General features: G+C 40.1%; 1 protein-coding gene across 1 annotated transcript; it reads left to right on the top strand.

Annotated features, from left to right (window-relative positions):
- Positions 1 to 12561: 12561 nt before the first annotated feature.
- LOC116757431 lies at positions 12562 to 17631 on the top strand (the record flags this gene model as incomplete). Its single annotated transcript, XM_032638961.1, is given in 1 exon segment — positions 12562 to 17631. A coding segment is annotated over 1 exon segment (5070 nt), but the record flags the coding sequence as incomplete, so codon positions are not given.
- Between the last annotated feature and the right edge of the window lie 4596 nt (positions 17632 to 22227).

Here is a 22227-nt window from a genome sequence, read left to right as displayed (position 1 = left end):
CATATTATAAAACTTTACTTAAAAAAAAACTCTTACATTTTAGAGCACTTAAGAATTTGAGTTATTTTCAATATTCTGTAGTAACCTAAATGGGAAAAGAATTTGAAAAAGAATAGATACATGCATATGTACAACTGAATCACTTTGCTGTACACCTGAAACACACCATTGTTAATCAACTATACTCCAATATAAAACAAAAATTAAAAAAAAGAATTTGAGTTATTTGTACATGTATTATTATTTGGAATTCATAAAAAATATATGAATTAAATAAGTCATATCCTACAAACTAACTTTATTTTTTTCCTTTACAGTTCTATTTGATGTGTAGTTAAATACAATATACTTCGCACATTTAAAGCCTATGATTTGATAAGTTTTGTCTTATATATGTACCAAGGAAACCATCACCACAATCACAATAATGAACATATCTATTGCCGCTAAAAGTTTCCTTGTGCCCTTTGTAATTCCTCCTTCCCTTATCTCCAGGCAACTGCATATCTGCTTTCCAATATTCTAGTTCATTTACAAATTCCCCTTAAAAGAAATTAAGAGACTTGTCAAAGATCAACATAGCCTATATACAGTGGAATTAATACTTGAATGATATTCTGATTTTTAAACTAATGCTATTTTCATTATTTATTTTCCTTATTTCATTACTTATTTGCATTGCATTACTTTTATTACTCACAAAAGAATAACCAGAACACTCCTGAGAATCTCTTCATGAGAACAAAGTGTCATCCCCCTAATGTCGGAAAGTTTCTTATTAGGAAACACAGTTCTGTGAGCAATCATGACCCATTGAAATGAGTTTAGGAAAAGTTGAAACTGCAGAAATCAATGAGATTCCTTATGTCCTTGCATTTGAACTTATTTCAAGCTTCTTTTTCTCCTCAAACCTCCTCTGACACTCTTCTTGACGGACTCACAGCTGATGAGCTTGCTTCAAAATTCGAAGAGAAAATAAATGTAGGCTGATGCAGAAACTCTATATCTTCTTTCTAATCCATATATTTACTTGATGAAACTATACTTATATTTTTGCTTTCCCTCCTATAATAATGAAGTATCCGTGCTTTGATCAAAAGTCAAAACTTTCATTGTTTTTTGGATCTGTGCTTAGTCAAACTTATTTAAGGAATCATTCCTAAAATTAACCCTTCCTCTCAGTTGAATCTGGTGGTATCCAATCTCACCCCTCATCAATTCCTCCCTCTCCTGAGCACTTCCATTTCATCTCCTAGCATTGTCCTGCTCTAGGTTTTTGTCACTTTAAAATCCCTTTCTTAACTGCCTTCAGGTGCTACCTACCTATTGAAACTATTTTGCATTTTGAAAGAAGGAGAGAACTATCTTGTATTTACATTAAAAAATTAATACATAAATAACAAACTCTTTTCAGCTTGTTGTCACTGTGATGTCATAATTTTTAATTTTTAGAGTTTGAGGAAGTAAAATAAGAACCTTATTTTATTTATTCAAGAAGAAACAACTAGACCCTGAAACAAAACAGAAATTATTGCTCTTGGTTTTTCACCTCTACACATCTTGAAAACTTGATCTATATAAGGCCTACAGGTTGCTCTGTGTCATTTAGTATAGAACTGTGAGGCTCGTTCTGTTTAACACCTGCAGGCATGATTGTTAACTGGACAGTTTAACTACAATATAGCAACATGGCAATGAAGTGAAAGATGTCTTTGTGGTTTATTCAGGAGTTTAATTGATAGAAAAGGGTCATGAATGAATACATCTCTCTTCATTCTGAGCAGCTTGGTCAGTGGGAACTGATCAGTGTCAAAGCAATCCCAGTGACTCACTGCTCTTGTTATCTCTATCCTTCTGGGAAGTTAGTACACTAATCAGTCCTTGTTCACAAGCTGATCTGTGAGAGATAGTTGTCAGGTTGGAATGTGTGGTGTCAGTATAACAATAAAAATATCTCCCTTTTATATGTTATCTCTCTCAGGGCAGGCACTGACATCATCCAACTTCCTACACAAGACACCCATGATGTAAACCCAAGGACAAATGCCATTATCTTTGATGATTTGATAAAGAAGCAGAGGTACTGAGATAGCAAGTGACAACCCCAAGGTCACCCTAATAATGAACATGTGGAATGTTCCCTGATTCTAATATCTTGCCTTGTGCCTCTCCAGATAGCAGCTGGAGATATCTTATCAAAACACAAATTAAATCATGTCAGTCCTTGTAAATGCCTTCCCATCTAAATTCTGAACTATTTTCCATGGACTGTGAGGCTTTATATAAACTGGCCTCTGCCCACTCTGCACACTCACCTGTACCTCATATTCATTCTGCTCTTAACTCTATGCTTGTCATTTTTTCCTCAAGTTTGACACACATAGACAAAGATACACTGTGGTAAATTTTAAAAACTGCTCAGGATCAGTGAATTTGGGCCCAGGAGCTCAGGACACATGCATCATGACCAGCTGTCTTGAGGACTAAGTGTACTGATATCTCCATACATCTCTAAGCCGTTTGCATCACGCCGTTGTGACTTGGTCTGGTTGGGAAGCTGCTTTAGTCTTACTGCCCTTCTTTCTCTTCCTCAAATGTGCTGAGCTTATTCCCCTGGTTAAAGTATTTGTACCTACTGTTTCCTTTGTCTTGGATGCTCATTTTTTGAAACCTCGCATAGTTCTCTATTAATCCAAGTCTCAGGTCAAATATTAGCTTGACAGAGAGATATGTCCAACACTCAACCTAAAGAAACCCTTTAGTCATCCTCTGTAACATCTCTAGCTTTGCCTTATTTTCTTCCTAGTGTTTAGGGCTACCTGAGTTTATATTTGTTTCCTCATTTGTTATCTTCCTTTCTCAAACAGAATGTAAGCTCATGAAAGATGGAACCTAATTTTTCTTGTTCAATGCCATTGTCCCATTGCCTATTATGTTTTCTGGCATATAAAAGAGGCACAGCATTTGTTGAATATACTGCATAAACTCTAGAATTCCCAGAATCCCTGCTTTGCAATAATATTTCTAGTCTTTACAACAGAGAATTCCAGAACACTGGTGTAGACAGACATTTGTCCTCCACTGAGTTTTAATAGGAATGGATGATTATATCTCTGTACTGAGATGGATTATTTACTGTGCCATAGTATCATAGATCATAAAGTTTTCACTGAGAATACAAGGACAAATCCATCTTTCTATGGAAAATGAATGCTCCAATTCTCCAGGACAAGTTCTGAAGATTTAAACAATTCCAAGAGGGCAGGACATTCACGCATTTCCTTCTTAGATCACTTGACAATTATAAGGGCTCCCATCTTCCCTAAGCATCTTTCAGATACTTTCATCTCTAGGTAGATACTAAGAGTTGATATCAGCACTGTGGTCTATAAGAGCAAGTACACTACAATCGGAGTCAAGATTCTTAGCTACTAATCTTGGCTTTTTTCTGTCAAATTAGGAAAACCTTTCCTTCACCCCCCACCCCCAGGATGCTCAAATGTAAGTTTAGTGATTAAGATTAAGGTATAGATAGGAACACGGTGACAAAAAACTGAGAAGTATACAGAAAGAATGTTTTATAGTTATAAACGAATGCAATGCTATCTAAGTACAAGTAATGCCTTTCTTAAATAAAATAACTTTTGGTTTCCTTTACCACTCTGACTTTAATTCTAGCTAAGTTTGTGGCATAGTTCAGTTTCATTTATTTTATTATGTTCCTCAGCTCCATATTTTGAGATATGATTTGCTTTCCAAAATGTTTAGACTAGCTAATGATTTCACAAAATCTTAAAAATTTGTCAAAGTATTTCATGGGAATAATTTTAAAAGTCAAATAGTAGTAATAATTAAGGCTTATAACACAAAGAAGCAGTCCCTTACCTTCAGTCATTCCATAGACTCAACTCTTCTCCTACCACACCATGCCATTCCCAATAGGAAAACACTCTCAACTCTTTTGTTCTTAAGTTCATCTTCTTAATTAATATTAATGTATGGTTATGTCTTCATTAGTTCCTTGCGAAAAACTGCTCTATCATATTTCAGCCCAGGTATTTACTATCAAAGTAATATAGGGCTTGCAATTTAGCCTTACTCTGCATCATTTTCCTTATCTGTAAATGAGGATAGTAATTTTAACCATCTCTTTTATGTGGGTTAATTAAGTAAATGTGTTTAAATCAGCTAGAACATTATGTAACTCATAATAAGCATTCAACTGATGGTGGTGGTTGTTGTTGTTGTTCTTCTTCTTTACTAATCTATATCCCCTTTGTCTTAAACCTCATCCTCCCAATAAATCATATCTCATTTTGGATAAATTAATTTTTTAATATGTTTGTGTATTCATTGTTCCCCCAAGTAGTATATTAAATACATTTCCTTTCTCACACAACTTTTAGGCATTTTTTTCTAGAGTTAATCATTCATATTCTTTCTCTCTCTCTCTCTCTCCCCCCCCCCCCCATCTCTGTCTGTCTTCTCTCTGTATCTCTTACATGCTGTGTTTTCAAAGAAAATCTGAAATGGCTATCTGATAAAGTTTTTCCTTAATGTCCTATAGCTCTATAAACTGTTTCTCAACTCAATCACCCATACAGTTATATCTCTCAAATAATTTTTCATATTACTTTGCTTTCTGAGGAATATCCATTCTGGGTTCCTCCAGCCTTCTGCTCCTGTCCAGCCTGGTAGCTTTTGAAAACTGCTACATAGCCATCATCCTAGGAATTTCTATCTTACTGTCATTTCATGAACATTCTTAACCCCATTCTCTTCTTCTGTGTATCATGTCTTTTATTTCTCAATTTTACCCTAGTTTTATTGGAGTACATTGTCCAGTAGCTTGCAAAAGTTGATTGGAATGTTTTATGTTCTTTCTTTTCTCTTTGTTTGAGAATGCCATTAAAATAGGGGCCCTCAAGTTACTATTATAAAGTGATATTTCCACAATAACTGCCTTATTTTATTCCAAAATTTTCTGTGACTTCAGGTAAGTCATATCTTTTTATTGCACAATTTTGTTGTCGTTGATGTTGCTTGTGGGTAAGTGGGGAACTGCAGTATCCCTATCCTATAAATAAACCTTCAGTTTATTCCCCTGTTCTCTATCCCATATCTCACTTCTCTTTTCTATTGCATTTTCCATTCACAAACCCAGTTTTGGGTTTCTAAGCTACTGTTTGTTAACAAGTTGTCATCTATTTTCCTATTCCAGACATTTGCCTACAAAAATGCATGTGAGAGCGTACTTGTGTATTTGTGTGTGTGAGAGAGCATGTGTGTGTAAACCTGGATGTGTTAATGACAAAATAAAACGTTTTCACATATGTATATACCTACATAAATTAGTAATATAGGAAAATGCACAGCTATCCTTGTCTGTTAATAGCTTTCTTTGCTAGCATTACCATGTTACTTATTCCTCAAATTAAAATTAAACAACATATTTTCTCTGTGTCCCCTCTTCAGCTACCACAATTTCTGCACAGTAATTATTGCAAAAATTAAATACATGATTTATACTCCTATTGAAATTGAGTGTGCATATGTAAGGACAGTGGTTGGCTGATACTAGAATCATTTTGATAACTTTGAAACTATCAATACAGTATACAGGATCAACCCATAAGTATTTTGAATCAATTATTTTATGGCAAGAACAAGACATCTGTACTTTAAAACAATTTCCTATACTTATGCTGAGCAAACAGTTTTTATTGGTATATTGTAGATAATGGTTATTTTGGGCCATCATACCTTCACGTGATTTCATAACGACAGTCTGAATTCTTCTAAATTGATTAACTATTCTAAAGGGTCACAAATATTTTTACAAGCTATAATTTGTTCTTATATAAGTTTTCAGATTATACCACCTTAATATATGCTCTTGTTTTAAGTTAAATAACCAAACTCAGTTTTATTTTCAAGAAGTATGAGTCACATTTTCATATCATCTACATTTTTTAAATACATGACCAGCAGGATAAATTTCTTAATTTTCCACTTCTAGAGACTTGTTTTGAAATATATTTGTTCTATCCATAAAGATAGGTGGTTGTTTTAATGTGCTCAGTGTTTATGCAATAACTTTTAGTTTCTGTTATGTTTAATTTTAATAATTGAAGTTCCTAAAGGGCAGATATATTCAACTTTTGCCATGTGCTACTTTTCATATTCCTCTGCATAAATCAAATTATTGGCTTGGTAACTATGAAACATCGATTAATCATAGAAAATAAAAGACTTCTTTTCAGCAGGCAGGATTTTAACCTCCTTAAGAGTTAAAAAAAATTCAGTATGATTGGATTCTCCTAAATTACAAGCTATTTAAGAACTAATCCTATACCTTTTAGTTACTTTTATCTTCCTTCCATGAGTATCCAGTGCTGTTAAATGAGAGGGAATAAGAAGGATCTTATTTTTCATTCAGACATCACTAGACTTCAAGGAGCAAGGTTTACAATCTCATTGAGCTTCCTATATCCTTGCTGGAAATCAGAAAAAAATGAAACAGCCACTGTATTCTGAAAAGCCAGTCTAAGATTCAAAGGTTGATTCATGACTCTAAAAAAAAAGTAGGCTTAAAGAGGGAAGATAACATGGGCTTAGAGGATAAAAAATCACACTGTTTGGGAGCTAAAGGGAAAAAAAATGATGGAGGCAAACAATGTTTTGAGAAACAAGGACTAAAGGAGAGAAGGTGGAGAAGCTTAATTTAATTTTGTTTTGTTTTGTTTTTTTTGCAGAAGCAAGATGATTCTATATACTAGGATATACATGTGCCTTTTAAGTGCATGTTGTCTAGAAGTGACTTACAGAGTACTTGATGCAAAGTAGACCCTCTATAAAATAGTTTAGAATAAATAAATGAATAAATGATTAAAAATATATATTGATTAACTCTTCTGTAGGTGAGTTGTGAAATTCTTGCTTGTTGTCATTTACAAATTTGGTGGGAAACACAAGCCATCAATACTCTTCTTGATCAACATTCTTCTCCCTCTTACTGTTCCTCTCAAGGAATACTAGACTACAGACCTACCAAAGAATAAAATATAATTTACCAATTTTATAAATCATGTAAAAGCTATTTAAGATACTACATTTTTTCCATGAAAATCAGTCGTTTGATGAATGAAGCCAATTTTTGTGTTTTAATGGTTTAGTGTTATTTAGATTGTAGATACTATGATTTGATGATGTATCCTTCTTGAACTCTTTAGCAGTATATACTTTCTGGCCATTAAGATATAATTTAATCAATTATATTCAATGCCATATTAGTTCTTGTGAAAAAAAAAGTACTTTGCCTAATTTAGCTTTATTTCAGATCATTCCATTAAGTTAAAAATATTATTACATTCTTCATGGAGAAGTGTGTGTGTGTGTGTGTGTGTGTGTGTGCGCGCGCGCACTTAACCCATTTCCAGGTAATAGGTATAAAATTAAGATTATCAGTTATTGTCATTTTACTAGGTACTATGCACTGTGGGTATCAGAGTCAGACATTAAATGAATGTGGCACTTTCATAGGAGATGTAATTTAGATTCAAGTCTAATACTTGAAATTGTGGAAATGAACCAGATTTTGTAGACAAAACTCTTCTCTATTCTTAGTTATTTGAGATCAGTAAATTTGTCTTGATTTCCAGATTACAGGGAGGATGGCTGCTGCTGTCAATTCTTCAGCGTTACAAAGAGAAAACTGTCAGTACCAATGAAGATACCATAAGGCCATTTGGAAAAGAAGTGCTTCAGGCAATTTCTCTTTGTAGGAAGAAAGGTTATCAGGCCTGTACTCCAATACTTTGTCAGGACAAATTCTCAGAACTGAATTAAATGGAATCCATCCCTGAAACAAAGCTCTGTCAAGGAAATATTTGAAGTAATGTTAATAGAATTCTAAGCATACTAAGTTGACAATTATGAAAAAGACCTATTTGTTTACACTAAGGAATACATACTAGATAAGAAAGTTCTAAGTAATTTATTATAAAATTATAGGAAATAAGGACAGTAAACATCCATAAGGTCAAATAAAAATAAACTGCTCTCTCCTGCGTGTTTATGTTGCCCTAATTTCCCTAATGTACCCGCTGACAGAAATAATTTCTGACATTGAGCTTGAAATTTCTTTTTTATGTTCTTATATCATCTCCTTACCATTTTTTAATTATAAAACTTTAAAATTATATTCTGTGTAGTTAGAATTTACGCACTTCAATTATCGGCATGTAAAATTGGCATCTCTTTCTACTATCACTTAGCTAAAATATGTAACTGCTGTTGTAAAACTGGGCTTATAAATAGATTTTGATGTTTTCAAATTTATTGTTGTTATTCACTGAGTGGAAAGAGCATTGTACTGGTTATCAAAATCCACAGATGATGATTTAGATCACTTGTGAGTTATATACTTTCAGCAAGAAGTCCATTTCAACTTCCTGGGGCCCAATTTTGAAATTTATTAATGTATTGAGCTGGAGAGACAGAGACAGAGGAGAGAGAGAGAGAGAGAGAGAGAGAAAGAAGAGAGAGATTTGAATCAGATTATACATTTGGTTCTCTTTAATACTTTTATTCAGTTTTTGGAGGAAGGTTTCATACTACTTATACCGTCTTTCTCCTTTCAAGTATGTGTATGTACATATGACCCAATGACCAATTTTGCCCAACCTACATCTGCGTTCTTGTATAATTATTAATAGCATCTACTTTTATTCTCAAAAATGTCTCAGTTTGGATGACAAATTATATGCTAATCTTACTACTGTGAGCTAATTCCTTCCACATGCAACTCAGGCCAAACAGCAAATAAAGTAAAACTAAATAAAACAAATAAAACTAAAAGTAAAATGTAAGAAGTTTTTATTGTGCTCTGCAAACATCATTAGAATATAGTGTTTGAAAATGTGTTGATTTTGAAAACGAAGACACTTTCAAATTTGCATCTGTATATTCGTGAGTAAAGCCTATATACTAATAAAAGAGTATAATGGGGGCTTCTCTGGTGGCACAGTGGTTGAGAATCCGCCTGCCGATTCAGGGGACGCGAGTTCGTGCCCCGGTCCGGGAGAATCCCACATGCCACGGAGTGGCTAGACCCGTGAGCCATGGCCGCTGAGCTTGCACGTCCAGAGCCTGTGCTCCGCAATGTGAGAGGCCACAGCAGTGAGAGGCCCGCGTACTGCAAAAAAAAAGAGAGAGAGAGAGAGTAATGGAACCAAGTAAGTAGCCATCTTGAACGCTTCCCACCATTAAAACAAAACAAAACAAACAAAACCCTCCATGATAGGAAGGAGTCTGCCACCTGTTGTCATGGACTCTAGATTTAAAAGATCTATCTTCTGTCCCCATTTTCCAGGCATTCCTCTATACACTTAGAAAAAAAAAAAATTAATCTCAGCATATACAGAAGTAGAGAAAATTTTATAATAAAATTACACATATTCACCATCTCTCTTCCACAATTGTCCAACATTTGCCAAGCTGTTTCATTTGTTTATTCCTCTTTCACCATCATGCTTTTGGTGTTGTTGAAGTATTTTAAGGAAAATCCTAGGCATAATGTAACTGTACCCATGATTTAATATGCATCTCTATCTAATAAAGATAACTTCTTTATCTCCAATTCAATTAATGAGAGTGTAAATGAAATATTACAATGCATTTTATGCAATTTTAATGTGCTAAATAGACTTTCCTCTATGAAAATCTCTTACCAAAACCTAGAAAATAGCTCTTTGCATGGCAGCATTTATTCAAATGTTCCCATTTTAATCTCCACAATATGTCCAGAAAGCAAGTACTGGAACATTTTTATTTTACTTTTGTTAGAAATAGGAAGAGGGTATGTGATCTTAGGCTTAAATTCCTGTTCCTACCTGGTGTTTTCTCCATTATTCTTTCTAAAGTCTGACTCAAACATTCACATTTTTCAAAAAACCCCTAATATTTGCCTTTTATAAATGTTTTCCAGATGCCATCTCACTAAAACCAATATATTAATGCATGTGCTTAATTTTCTGTTTATAAAATCTTATCATATATTATTATATTTAATCACAAACATCAGTCTGTGACATAGGTATTGTTTCTTCATTTCATAAATGTTGAAAGCTGAGACTAGGAGTTCCACTTCTGGGATGTCAGCATAAGGAGTTCCACAGACCCACTGCCCTGCAAAACAAGTAAAGTTAGTACAAAACATTAAAAAAAAAATAAAGTCAACCATTATAAGGATATGCAGCAAATGAAAAAAACACATTCAAAAAAATCTGCTGAAGCTCAGTAAGGAAACAAGATTCTTTGGCATTTTAACCATGACCCTGTCTTCCTGCCACAGACAACTCAGACTGGCAGAAACTTCACCCGTGCTCTGGGTGGCCATGGCCAAGGGGCCACTCACTGTCATCCCCCCTCAGCTAAGGCTGACTCTATATCACCAGAAGAAGCAAAATGCCAGTATTTATCATCTCCTCCAACTCCAATATGAAGAGGTTGAATCCCTGGTGAGTACAGTTGAGAGCTGGAAGCTTCTTTCTGCCACTCAGCCCGGACATACAAGATTGAGGCACTACCCCAGGTGAAGCCAACTGAGAAAAATGAGGCCTCGATAACGTTCATCTCACAGAGTGGAGGTCTCACCCAAAACTGAGAAGACCAGAGGATTTTGCCCTTCCCAGCGCTCAAAGTATTATTCAAGGTATGACTTCAAAAATTATTCCAGAGGTCACGTGTTAGGCGGGCACTGGGGGCAGCGAGAGGACCTGAGCTCACACACTCTCCCGAGATACACTGGGGCCTCTTTTCTGCTGCGGGCTCTGCGTTGGGGCAAGCCGCATTCATGATGTCAGGGTCAGTCCCAGATCTTAAAAAAAAAAAAAAATTCCAGGAAGAGAGGAAGTCCGTAAGAAATAGAGCTCCAATACTCTCCCCAAAGGAATTAATTTTGTTAGAAACAGTGTGAGGAAGGTGGAGACTAACAGCATTCTCAAAAACAATAGTTCATCTTAATTAAGAGCAATAAACTAAACCATAGTTTGGCTAGTGAACCAGAGAGACAGCAATGAAGAAACAGGCTAGAGTCAGAAAAAAATTCTCATAGACTGCCCTCAATAACTGCCTTTGCCCAAATTTGGTTGGATCAGAGTGCTGAGAAATTTGTGCTCCAGGGCATTGTGAAAAACAATAGAGTATTAGGCTGGTAATTAGTGGAGCCTCAAATGTGGGGTGCAATACAATGGAGAGGTCCAGGAGAAAGATAATCAGACCTCTACTGAAACCACTATTATCCCAAGGTGACTGTGTACATTCTCAAGGCTGAGACTTCTGATGAGCGAGACCAAAGTCTTCACTATGTGGGTAAAATACACTTCACTAAAATGTGACTTTTACCACAATAAAGTAAATAAAAACATTAACAATAATAGTTAAGTTACCAAACAGGTAAACGAACAAACAATACTAAAAACAAAAGGATAGGGGAGTTAGTATCCAGAGCCTCTATAAGATATTAGTTAAATGTTCAGTTTTCAATTAAATAGTGAGACATGTGTGGGGCCGTTAGGGACTTTCCACCCCCTCACTTGTTCCCGTAAACCAATTCTTCTCCCTATCGTGCGCCACTCCTTCTCCCTATCGAAACCAATTCTTCTCCCTATCGTGCGCCACTCCTTCTCCCTATCGAAACCAATTCTTGGAGTTTTTCAGTTGACGGGGACTTGCCAGACAGCGGGTAATTTTCCAGTTGCCCGTAACAGGTATACGCCCTAACCGCCACAATGAACAGACAACTATAACGGCCAGAAGGTGGGACAAAAGTTCCTAAGCCAATGAATTCAAAAGTCACCACATTTACCCAATCATTGTGAGAATATACCCGCCCTATGAATAAATAAACCTATAAAAAGTATGTGATTCCGCTTTTAGGGGTTCCCCATCGGCCTCCTGCGTGAGGTTCAGGGAACCCCGGTGCATCGGCTCCTAATAAACCTCTTGCGTGTTGCAACGGCTCTCGACTCTTGGCGGTTCTTGGGCGAGTTGGAATCCCTCGTAGACCGCTTGGGTCTAACATTTGGGGGCTCGTCCGGGATCCCCACTCGCCCCCGGGTCACAAGAACATCGGGAGTCGGAGGTATCAGGTAGGCTCGAGCCCAATTGTCTGTTTGTTTGTCGTTTGTTTGTTGCTAGCCGCCATTAGGAAAAAGCCGTGTGAACCGGCTTGCTGTGGAATCTGTATTGGACTCCTGGCTAGGCAGACGTGCCGAAAGCTGGTGTCCACGGGCCCCGGGGGACGCCCTGGTGGTCCATCTGGAAGGAGAAACAAATTTTGTCTCCCCTTCATCTGGTTCTGGCAGGTTATATAAGCTGCCATCTGAATTTGAGTTGGTTTCGGGTTTAAGTTCGCGGCGGCTGGTTCTGGCAGGTTATATAAGCTGCCATCTGAATTTGAGTTGGTTTCGGGTTTAAGTTCGCGGCGGCAATATCAATGTGTGTCTTTTGAAATTTTATTGTTTTTCTGTACTATTATCTTTCTTTTGACGGACGACAATGGGACAAACTATGACGACTCCTCTTTCTCTTACCCTAAGCCACTGGACCGAAGTTAGGGCTAGGGCCCACAACCTTTCGGTAGAAGTAAGGAAAGGAAAATGGCAAACGCTGTGTACCTCTGAGTGGCCTACATTTCAGACAGGGTGGCCACCCGAAGGATCTTTTTTGTTAGATAAGGTTGGGCTAGTCAAGTCTAGGGTCTTTAACACAGGACCCCACGGACACCCAGACCAGATACCATATATCTTGGTCTGGGAAGATCTAGTTCTCTCCCCGCCTCCGTGGGTCCGGCCCTTTGTTTCCTCAACAGGCACGTCTGCATGCGCTCCAGCACAATCGGAGATATTGGCCCTGAAGAAAACCCCAGACACGGAAAAGTCATCTGCTGCCCCGGACCCGCCAAAGGCGATATATCCTGACCTGCAGTCTGATTTGCTTCTTCTAGATTCCCCACCTCCTTATCCTCCGGCCCTAAATCCCATGTCGCCCCTAGGACCCCCAGCTTCACAACCCTCCACACCAGTAGGGCCACCTGTTATGGCGGAAAGGGGGGGTCCCTCGGCGGGCACCAGAAGCCGGAGGGCTGTTTCCCCGGATTCTACTGCTTTACCCCTTAGAGAATATGGCCCCCCCGATAACCACGGGAATAGGCCCCTTCAATACTGGCCCTTTTCCTCCGCAGATCTTTATAATTGGAAGATGCATAACCCTACTTTCTCTGAAAACCCACAGGCTCTTACTGCTCTAATAGAGTCTCTTGTCTTCTCCCACCAACCCACCTGGGATGATTGTCAACAGCTCCTCCAGACTCTCCTCACAACTGAGGAGAGGCAACGGGTTCTCCTGGAGGCTAGAAAGAATGTGTTAGGCGCCAATGGACAACCTACCCAGTTGCCTAATGAGATTGATGCCGGTTTTCCACTCGTCAGGCCGAATTGGGACTTTAATACCCTGGAAGGTAAGGAGCACCTGAAAATGTATCGCCAGGCTCTGGTGGCGGGTCTCCATGGAGCGGCCAGGCGCCCCACGAATTTGGCTAAGGTAAGAGAGGTAACTCAGGGGCCCCAGGAATCGCCAACCGTGTTCCTAGAACGCTTAATGGAGGCTTTTAGACGATTCACTCCTTATGATCCAACCTCTGAGGAACATAAGGCCACCATAGCAATGGCCTTTATTGACCAGGCGGCCCCTGATATTAGAAAGAAGTTACAAAGGCTGGATGGCCTACAAGGTTTCTCCCTTCAGGACTTAGTAAAAGAGGCAGATAAGGTATATAATAAGAGGGAGACAGAGGAAGAAAGGGAAGAAAGAAAGCAGAAGGAACAAGAGGCTCGTGAGGTAAGACGAGATAAGAGGCAAGAAAGACATTTGAGTAAGATACTGGCCACTGTAGTCAGAGGAGGAAACAGTAGAGACAGAAATAGACAGGAAGGGCGAACAACGGATAGAAGGCGGCCATTAGACAAGGACCAATGTGCCTACTGTAAAGAAAAAGGTCATTGGGCAAGAGAATGCCCTAAAAAAAGGAACGGGGGAAGGCCAACCAGAGATAAAATCTTAACATTGGAAGAGGAAGATTAGGGAAGTCAGGGCTCGGACCCTCTCCCCGAGCCCAGGGTAACTCTTAAAGTGGAGGGGGAACCCGTCCAGTTCTTGGTGGACACCGGAGCCCAGCACTCAGTCCTCCTTCATTCAAAGGGCCCCCTTTCAACTAAAAGGTCATGGGTCCAGGGGGCCACTGGAAATAAGCAGTACTCATGGACCACCCGAAGGACAGTAGATCTTGGGGTGGGACGAGTAACCCACTCATTCTTGGTCATACCTGAGTGCCCATACCCTCTGCTAGGTAGAGACTTACTCTCTAAGGTGGGGGCCCAAATCCACTTTCAACCAGAAGGGCCCACCATAACTGACAACCAAGGGAGATTACTCCAAATCTTGACCATGAAACTGGAAGATGAACACAGGATATATGAAACACCCTCGCCTCCACAAGCTGACATGCAGGATTGGATGACTAGGTTTCCACAGGCTTGGGCAGAAACTGCCGGTATGGGAATGGCAAAATATCGGCCCCCTGTGGTGGTAGAACTTAAAACAACCGCCACCCCAGTAACGGTCCGCCAATACCCCATGAGTAAAGAAGCCCGAGATGGCATCCGTCCTCAAATACAAAGGTTACTGGAATTAGGGATCCTGGTAAGGTGCCAATCTGCATGGAATACCCCTCTTTTGCCAGTTAAAAAGCCAGGAACTAATAATTACCGACCGGTACAAGACCTACGAGAGGTAAATAAGCGGGTGATGGACCTCCACCCCACGGTACCCAACCCCTACAATCTCTTAAGTACTCTTCCACCTCAGCACACTTGGTACACTGTTTTGGATCTTAAAGATGCTTTCTTCTGCCTGAGACTTTCTTCTCTCAGTCAGCCTTACTTTGCCTTCGAGTGGAAGGATCCAGCCTCTGGGATGTCAGGCCAGCTGACATGGACTCGCCTGCCACAAGGATTCAAGAACTCCCCCACCATTTTTGATGAGGCTCTCCACCAGGATTTGGCATCTTATAGAGAATCCAATCCCCAGGTAACTCTACTTCAATATGTCGATGATATTCTTTTAGCTGCTGAAACCCAAGAAGACTGCATCAAGGGAACCGAGAGGCTGTTAACAGAACTGGGAACATTGGGATATCGGGCTTCAGCAAAGAAAGCACAAATATGTCAACGACAGGTTAGTTACCTGGGGTACTTGTTAAAAGGAGGACAGAGATGGCTTTCGGAAAGCAGGAAAGACACTGTTGCCCGGATACCGGCCCCCAAGAGTCCCAAACAAGTTAGGGAATTTTTGGGGACGGCCGGATTTTGTAGGCTATGGATTCCGGGGTTTGCTGAATTAGCAGCCCCTTTATATCCCCTGACCAAAAATGGCATCCCTTTTGCTTGGGGTGATAAAGAACAACGGGCTTTTGACCGAATTAAACGAGCCCTACTATCAGCCCCGGCTCTGGGGCTACCAGATGTTACTAAGCCTTTTCATCTGTACGTGGCCGAGAATAAAGGCATCGCAAAGGGAGTACTAACTCAGAAACTGGGCCCCTGGAATCGCCCGGTTGCGTACCTATCAAAGAAATTGGATCCTGTGGCAGCAGGATGGCCCGCCTGTTTAAAAATAATCGCCGCGGTGGCCGCTTTGGTCAAAGATGCTGACAAACTGACTTTGGGGCAGAACCTAACGATAACAGCCCCCCATGCATTAGAAAATGTAATTCGCCAGCCACCCGACAGATGGCTAACAAATGCCAGGATGACTCATTACCAAGCCCTGCTGTTAAACTCAGATCGTATTAAGTTTACCTCAGCCACAGGACTCAACCCGGCCACCTTGCTACCCGACCCTGACCTGGAAAGCACTACCGTCATCCATGATTGTCAGGAAGTACTGGCTGCAGCACACCGTAGCAGACCAGACTTGATGGATCAGCCCCTCCCCAACGCCAACGTTACCTGGTTTACTGACGGAAGCAGTTTCCTAGAGGAAGGTAAGCGTCGGGCGGGAGCTGCCGTGGTAGACGGGAAAGAGGTCATCTGGGCAGCCGCATTACCACAAGGGACATCGGCCCAACGGGCTGAACTAATCGCCATGACTAGAGCATTGGAACTAGCAGAAAACAAAAAGGTAAACATCTATACGGACAGTAGGTACGCATTTGCTACCGCCCATGTCCATGGGGCCATTTACCAACAAAGAGGGTTGCTCACCTCGGCGGGCAAAGAAATTAAAAACAAAGAAGAAATAGTGGCACTGCTAGCTGCCCTCATGCTCCCCACTAAAGTCAGCATCATTCATTGCCCCGGACACCAGAAGGACAATACCCCGGTGACAAGAGGCAACAACATGGCAGATAGGGTGGCACGAGAAGTGGCTCTACGGGAAATCATACTAGAACTATCAGATGAGAGTCCTGGGAAACCAAATGATAGGGGAACAATTACCCCAGCCATAACTAAAGGAACATTATCTCCTCAACAAGCAAAATCCATGCTACAACAGATTCACAGATGGACACACTTGGGAACCAAGAAGATGGTATCCCTATTACATAAGACAGGTTATGATACCTCTGGATTAACCAAAATAGCTGAGCAGATTGCACGAGGGTGCATTCCATGCCAACAGGTAAACTCCCATAAAGGAAAACTTGAGGTCGGAAAAAGGCTCAGAGGAGACCGCCCAGGAGCCTATTGGGAGGTCGACTTCACTGAAATATGCCCTGGAAGGTACGGTAACAGGTATCTTCTAGTTTTTATAGATACCTTCTCAGGATGGGTAGAAGCTTTCCCGACGAAGAAGGAGACAGCTACTGTGGTGGCCAAAAAGATCTTAGAAGAAATTTTCCCCCGGTTCGGGGCACCAAAGGTAATAGGATCAGATAATGGTCCCGCCTTCGTCGCCCAGGTAAGTCAGGGTGTGGCCAAATACCTGGGGACTGATTGGAAATTACATTGTGCCTATAGACCCCAGAGTTCAGGACAGGTAGAGAGAATGAATAGAACTCTAAAAGAGACCCTAACTAAATTGTCCATAGAGACTGGCGGTACAGATTGGACGGTGCTCCTTCCCTTAGCCCTGTTCCGGGCTAGAAATACCCCCTCCCGCTATTATCTTACTCCATTTGAAATACTATACGGGGCCCCACCTCCTCTTTTTACGCTAAGGGAGAAATTAAGTCCTGACTGCCAGAATAACACTGACTTATGTGCTAGGCTGTTGGGACTCCAGTTGGTCCAAAAGGAGGTGTGGTCCCAGCTGGCAGAGGCTTACCGACCAGGAACACCAGCAGAGGCTCATCCCTTCCAAGTCGGAGATTCCGTGTACGTCCGTCGGCACCGAACCCAGACTCTAGAGCCTCGGTGGAAAGGACCATACATCGTCCTGCTCACCACCCCCACGGCTATAAAGGTAGACGGCATCGCTGCGTGGATCCACGCTTCACACGTGAAGGCCGCACCAGCATCTGCAACATCGGAATGGCGAGCCCAAAAGACCAGCAACCCGCTCAAGCTCAAGCTTCTGCGATCATCAGATTTATAACTTTAACTCTGTTACCCCTACTGACTGTGAGTAATTTTAGTCCTCACCTGCCCCAGCATTTAACCTGGCAGGTAATTTCCCAAACTGGAGATGTAATATGGTCTGTTAGCCATACTGCTGCTCCTTGGACCTGGTGGCCAGACCTTTTCCCCGATGTTTGTAAATTAGCCATAGGAGCTCCCAATTGGGACACAGCACACTCCCATGATCGTCAAAATGCCCCATCCATACCCGGTCGGGCCGGCCAATACGGCTGCCAAAACTCGGGTACGCGACAGAAACTTAGCAACCCTACCTTTTATGTATGCCCGGGATTTCATCGCCATAGGTCCCTAAATTATCAATGTGGGGGAAAGGAACATTTTTATTGTAAAAGCTGGGGGTGTGAAACCACAGGAGACACCTATTGGAAGCCCACCTCTGGCTGGGACTTTATTAAGGTGACAGCCAATTATACACACCCAACCAACCCCTTAACTTATAGGCCTGAATGTACTAAATGGTGCCATCCCCTTAAGATCTCTTTTAGTAAACCAGGAAAAAAGGATAAAAACTGGATAAATGGCCATTCATGGGGAATCAGGTTTTATAAAGAAGGATATAATGATGGATTACTAATGACCATCAAACTAAAAATTGAAACCCCTACTCCAGTTCCTATAAGCCCCAACCCTGAGATAGGGCACTCTTTGCTACCTTTGGTCCCTCCCACAGCGTTACCAGAGATAAGAAACCAAACTTCTGAGCCAAAAGGAATAACAATCAAGCCCAAGACCCCCCGGGACCGAATGCTCTCATTGGTCCAGGCGGCTTTTGAGGTTTTAAATGCCACAAACCCGGAGGCTACCAAATCATGTTGGCTTTGCTATGCTGCTCCTCCCCCTTATTATGATGCTATAGGATATAATTCTAATTATAATAATGTTAACACTCCAGATCAATGTCGATGGAAACAAGAAGGAAATAGTAAATTGACCCTGGCCTCAGTATTAGGAAACGGTACATGTGTAGGAACGCCCCCCTCGTCCCACCGACATCTTTGTGCCAATTTAAGCCTCCCACAGGGCTCAGGGTATCTCCTCCCTCCTCCGGATGGATGGTGGGCATGTAACACAGGATTGACCCCCTGCATTTCTTTAGAGGTCCTTAAAGCTTCAACCGATTTTTGTGTGTTAGTTCAGCTGGTCCCCAGACTCATTTATCATTCAGATTCATCCTTTCTAGATGAATATGAGGGCAGAGGAAGGTTTAAGAGGGAACCCATAACACTCACCCTGGCTGTACTCCTAGGACTAGGAATGGCAGCCGGGGTAGGAACGGGTACAACAGCCCTCATCCAACAACCCCACTATTATGATGCCTTAAGGCAAGCTGTAGATGTTGACCTCCGGGCATTAGAAAGTTCCATAACTCAGTTAAAAGAATCCCTCACCTCGCTTTCAGAGGTGGTAATGCAAAACAGGAGGGGATTAGATCTGCTGTTCCTTAAGGAGGGCGGACTATGTGCTGCACTAAAAGAAGAATGCTGTTTTTATATTGATCATTCTGGGGCTATTACCAAAACAATGGACAAACTTAGGGAGCGCCTGGACAAAAGACAACAGGAAAGGGAAAATCAAAAAGGATGGTTTCAATCATGGTTTGATAAATCTCCCTGGCTTACTACTTTAGTTTCCACCTTGTTAGGGCCCCTCATTATTTTATTGTTGCTTTTAACTTTTGGACCATGCATTCTGAATCGCCTGATAGCCTTTATTAGAGAACGCATTAGTACGGTACAAGTTTTAATGCTAAGGCAACAATACCAAAACTCGCAAAAAGAAACTGAAACTCCATGATTGGAATTAGTTACAAAAAAAAAAAAAAGGGGGGAATGTGGGGCCGTTAGGGACTTTCCACCCCCTCACTTGTTCCCGTAAACCAATTCTTCTCCCTATCGTGCGCCACTCCTTCTCCCTATCGAAACCAATTCTTCTCCCTATCGTGCGCCACTCCTTCTCCCTATCGAAACCAATTCTTGGAGTTTTTCAGTTGACGGGGACTTGCCAGACAGCGGGTAATTTTCCAGTTGCCCGTAACAGGTATACGCCCTAACCGCCACAATGAACAGACAACTATAACGGCCAGAAGGTGGGACAAAAGTTCCTAAGCCAATGAATTCAAAAGTCACCACATTTACCCAATCATTGTGAGAATATACCCGCCCTATGAATAAATAAACCTATAAAAAGTATGTGATTCCGCTTTTAGGGATTCCCCATCGGCCTCCTGCGTGAGGTTCAGGGAACCCCGGTGCATCGGCTCCTAATAAACCTCTTGCGTGTTGCAACGGCTCTCGACTCTTGGCGGTTCTTGGGCGAGTTGGAATCCCTCGTAGACCGCTTGGGTCTAACAATGCAAAGAAACAGGAACATGTGACCCATACACAGGATAAACATATAGACAATAAAAACTGACTGTGAGAGGAACTAGCTGTCAGGTTTAAAAAGTAACCATTATAAATTTGGTCAAATACAGCTAAAGAAGTAAAAATGTATAATCAAATAGAGACTATCAGTGAAGACACAGCATTTATGAAAAAGAACCAAATGTAAATTCTAGAGTTGACAGGTGCAATAAGTGAAATTAAAACTCCACTTGAAGTGTTCAAGAGTAGTTTCTAACTGTTAGAATAAAGAATCTGAACTTTAATAGAAAATTAATATACCATATTGTTTTGTGCTCCTTCTCTTTATTTGATTACATGTCTTTGAAGACTAGACCATGTCTTCTTTATTTGGATTTGTAATCTTCCCTAATATACAGTACACTAATATACAAATAGGTATACTAATACATGTATACTAACTTTTATTTTCCCAGTGCTTTAATATACATTATCTTTGCAATACATATATCCTATAGCAAAGGAAGAAAGATAATATACTTACTTCACAGGTAAGGGAACAGAGGTTCACTGACTTAGGAGTAGCCTTACTAAAGTCACCTAGGAAGAAAACCAAGGTAATAACAAAAGAAATGAGTCAAGCCAGGTCATAAACCTGGTCTCTAATCAAAGATTGGTTGGAATGACTCATTAGACTCAGTTCATGTTTGCTCCATTTTACTACTGAATAGGCAAACATGCAGACCAGATAAGGAAACAGATGAGTGAACAAAATGCTCTGATGTCTCCATAGGTCTTCGTGAAGGTGTACCCAGGTCTGTTGGCAAATCTAGTTTAATATAAATTAAACAACTCACATGAAAGAAAAGCTCAGAACTGAGGCCTTCGGCTTTTAAATCATTATTCTAGGGTAGTTGCTAAATCATACTTAAGTTTCTACTTTAATATGATATAAAGGATTCCTTGTTATATCTTGTTACATAATATTGGGTTCTGTTTTTCTGGATCATCAAATCAAAAGGCCTAGCTATAGCCTATTCATCAAGTTACAGTCCTAGTGTGATGTTATTTCAATTATACTGTTTACATCTATAGAAGCAATTTTTTTAAACCAAGTGAATCAAAAATTTAAATTAGTGTCTATCAATTCTATATTTTATTTTTTCAACTGTAACTTCCATTGAACACTACTTATTTTTCCTAAGTAGTTTTTCTGCATGTAATTAATTGTTCACTCTAGACTTGCAAGTTTTAAATTACTAAGAAAAGTAGCTTAAAACAGCAGCGTGACTTAGAAATTTCAACTGCACATAAATTTAGAGTTTTACTCCATTTCCAGATCTGGAAGATACTTCAGTAGGAGGGACTAATTTTTTTTCTTTTTTGGAGACTTAGTATCCCATTAAGCTAAGTGAGCATATTTGGTAATTTTATAAATAAGTCACTGTGCTTCATTAATAAGGGCCACTTGCGATCTTTGTGGTTCCTATGTGGCACTCTAAGGCATCCCCGTAGGAGAGTCATGGTGTTCCTAAGAAAAGCTGTAAGTAAGTGTGTTGTGTCAGCATGGTACCATTTTAAATGATGTTGTACTTCTTATGTGTACAATATGTGCACTTGTTATGGTTTAGGTAAAGAAGTCTGGCACACATCAGGTGAAAGTAAATTTCCTTTACTTGGATGTTGCTGAAGTTACAGGGCAGTGAAGGAGAGAAAATAGGAGTAAATAACTGAAATAATAAAAGAAAGTCATAAAGACCTCCCTAACTTTTTTAGGTTTCATTGTTATTGTCTATGACTTATATCTAAAACAAAACGGCTTCAACTAGCTGCATCTGATTAACCCAATCTTCCTTTAGCAAGGTGCTTTAAATAACCTCTGCTAAATTTTTTGTGAAATTCCCTAAAACATATATAAATAAGAAGACATTTTGTGGTTCAAATTCAGTTTTAAATGTGGTAACAAGTTCTTCCAGTTTATTGAGTCAATCATTCAGTAGTACTTTTGAACACCTATTATGACCAGATTTGATATTAGGAACACAATAATGAAAAAAGAAGGAAAGAGTACATGATGTCATATGTCAGACCTTGAACCCTGTGCCTCCTGTGTGAGATGTAAATCTTCCTGTTCCACTATGCATGCTGACTGTACTTAATAAGATATAGTCCCTTCTTGTGAT

Source organism: Phocoena sinus, chromosome 8 (assembly GCF_008692025.1).
Source record: "Phocoena sinus isolate mPhoSin1 chromosome 8, mPhoSin1.pri, whole genome shotgun sequence".
Taxonomy (NCBI): domain Eukaryota; kingdom Metazoa; phylum Chordata; class Mammalia; order Artiodactyla; family Phocoenidae; genus Phocoena; species Phocoena sinus.
This window is presented reverse-complemented; position numbering and strand designations above follow the sequence as displayed.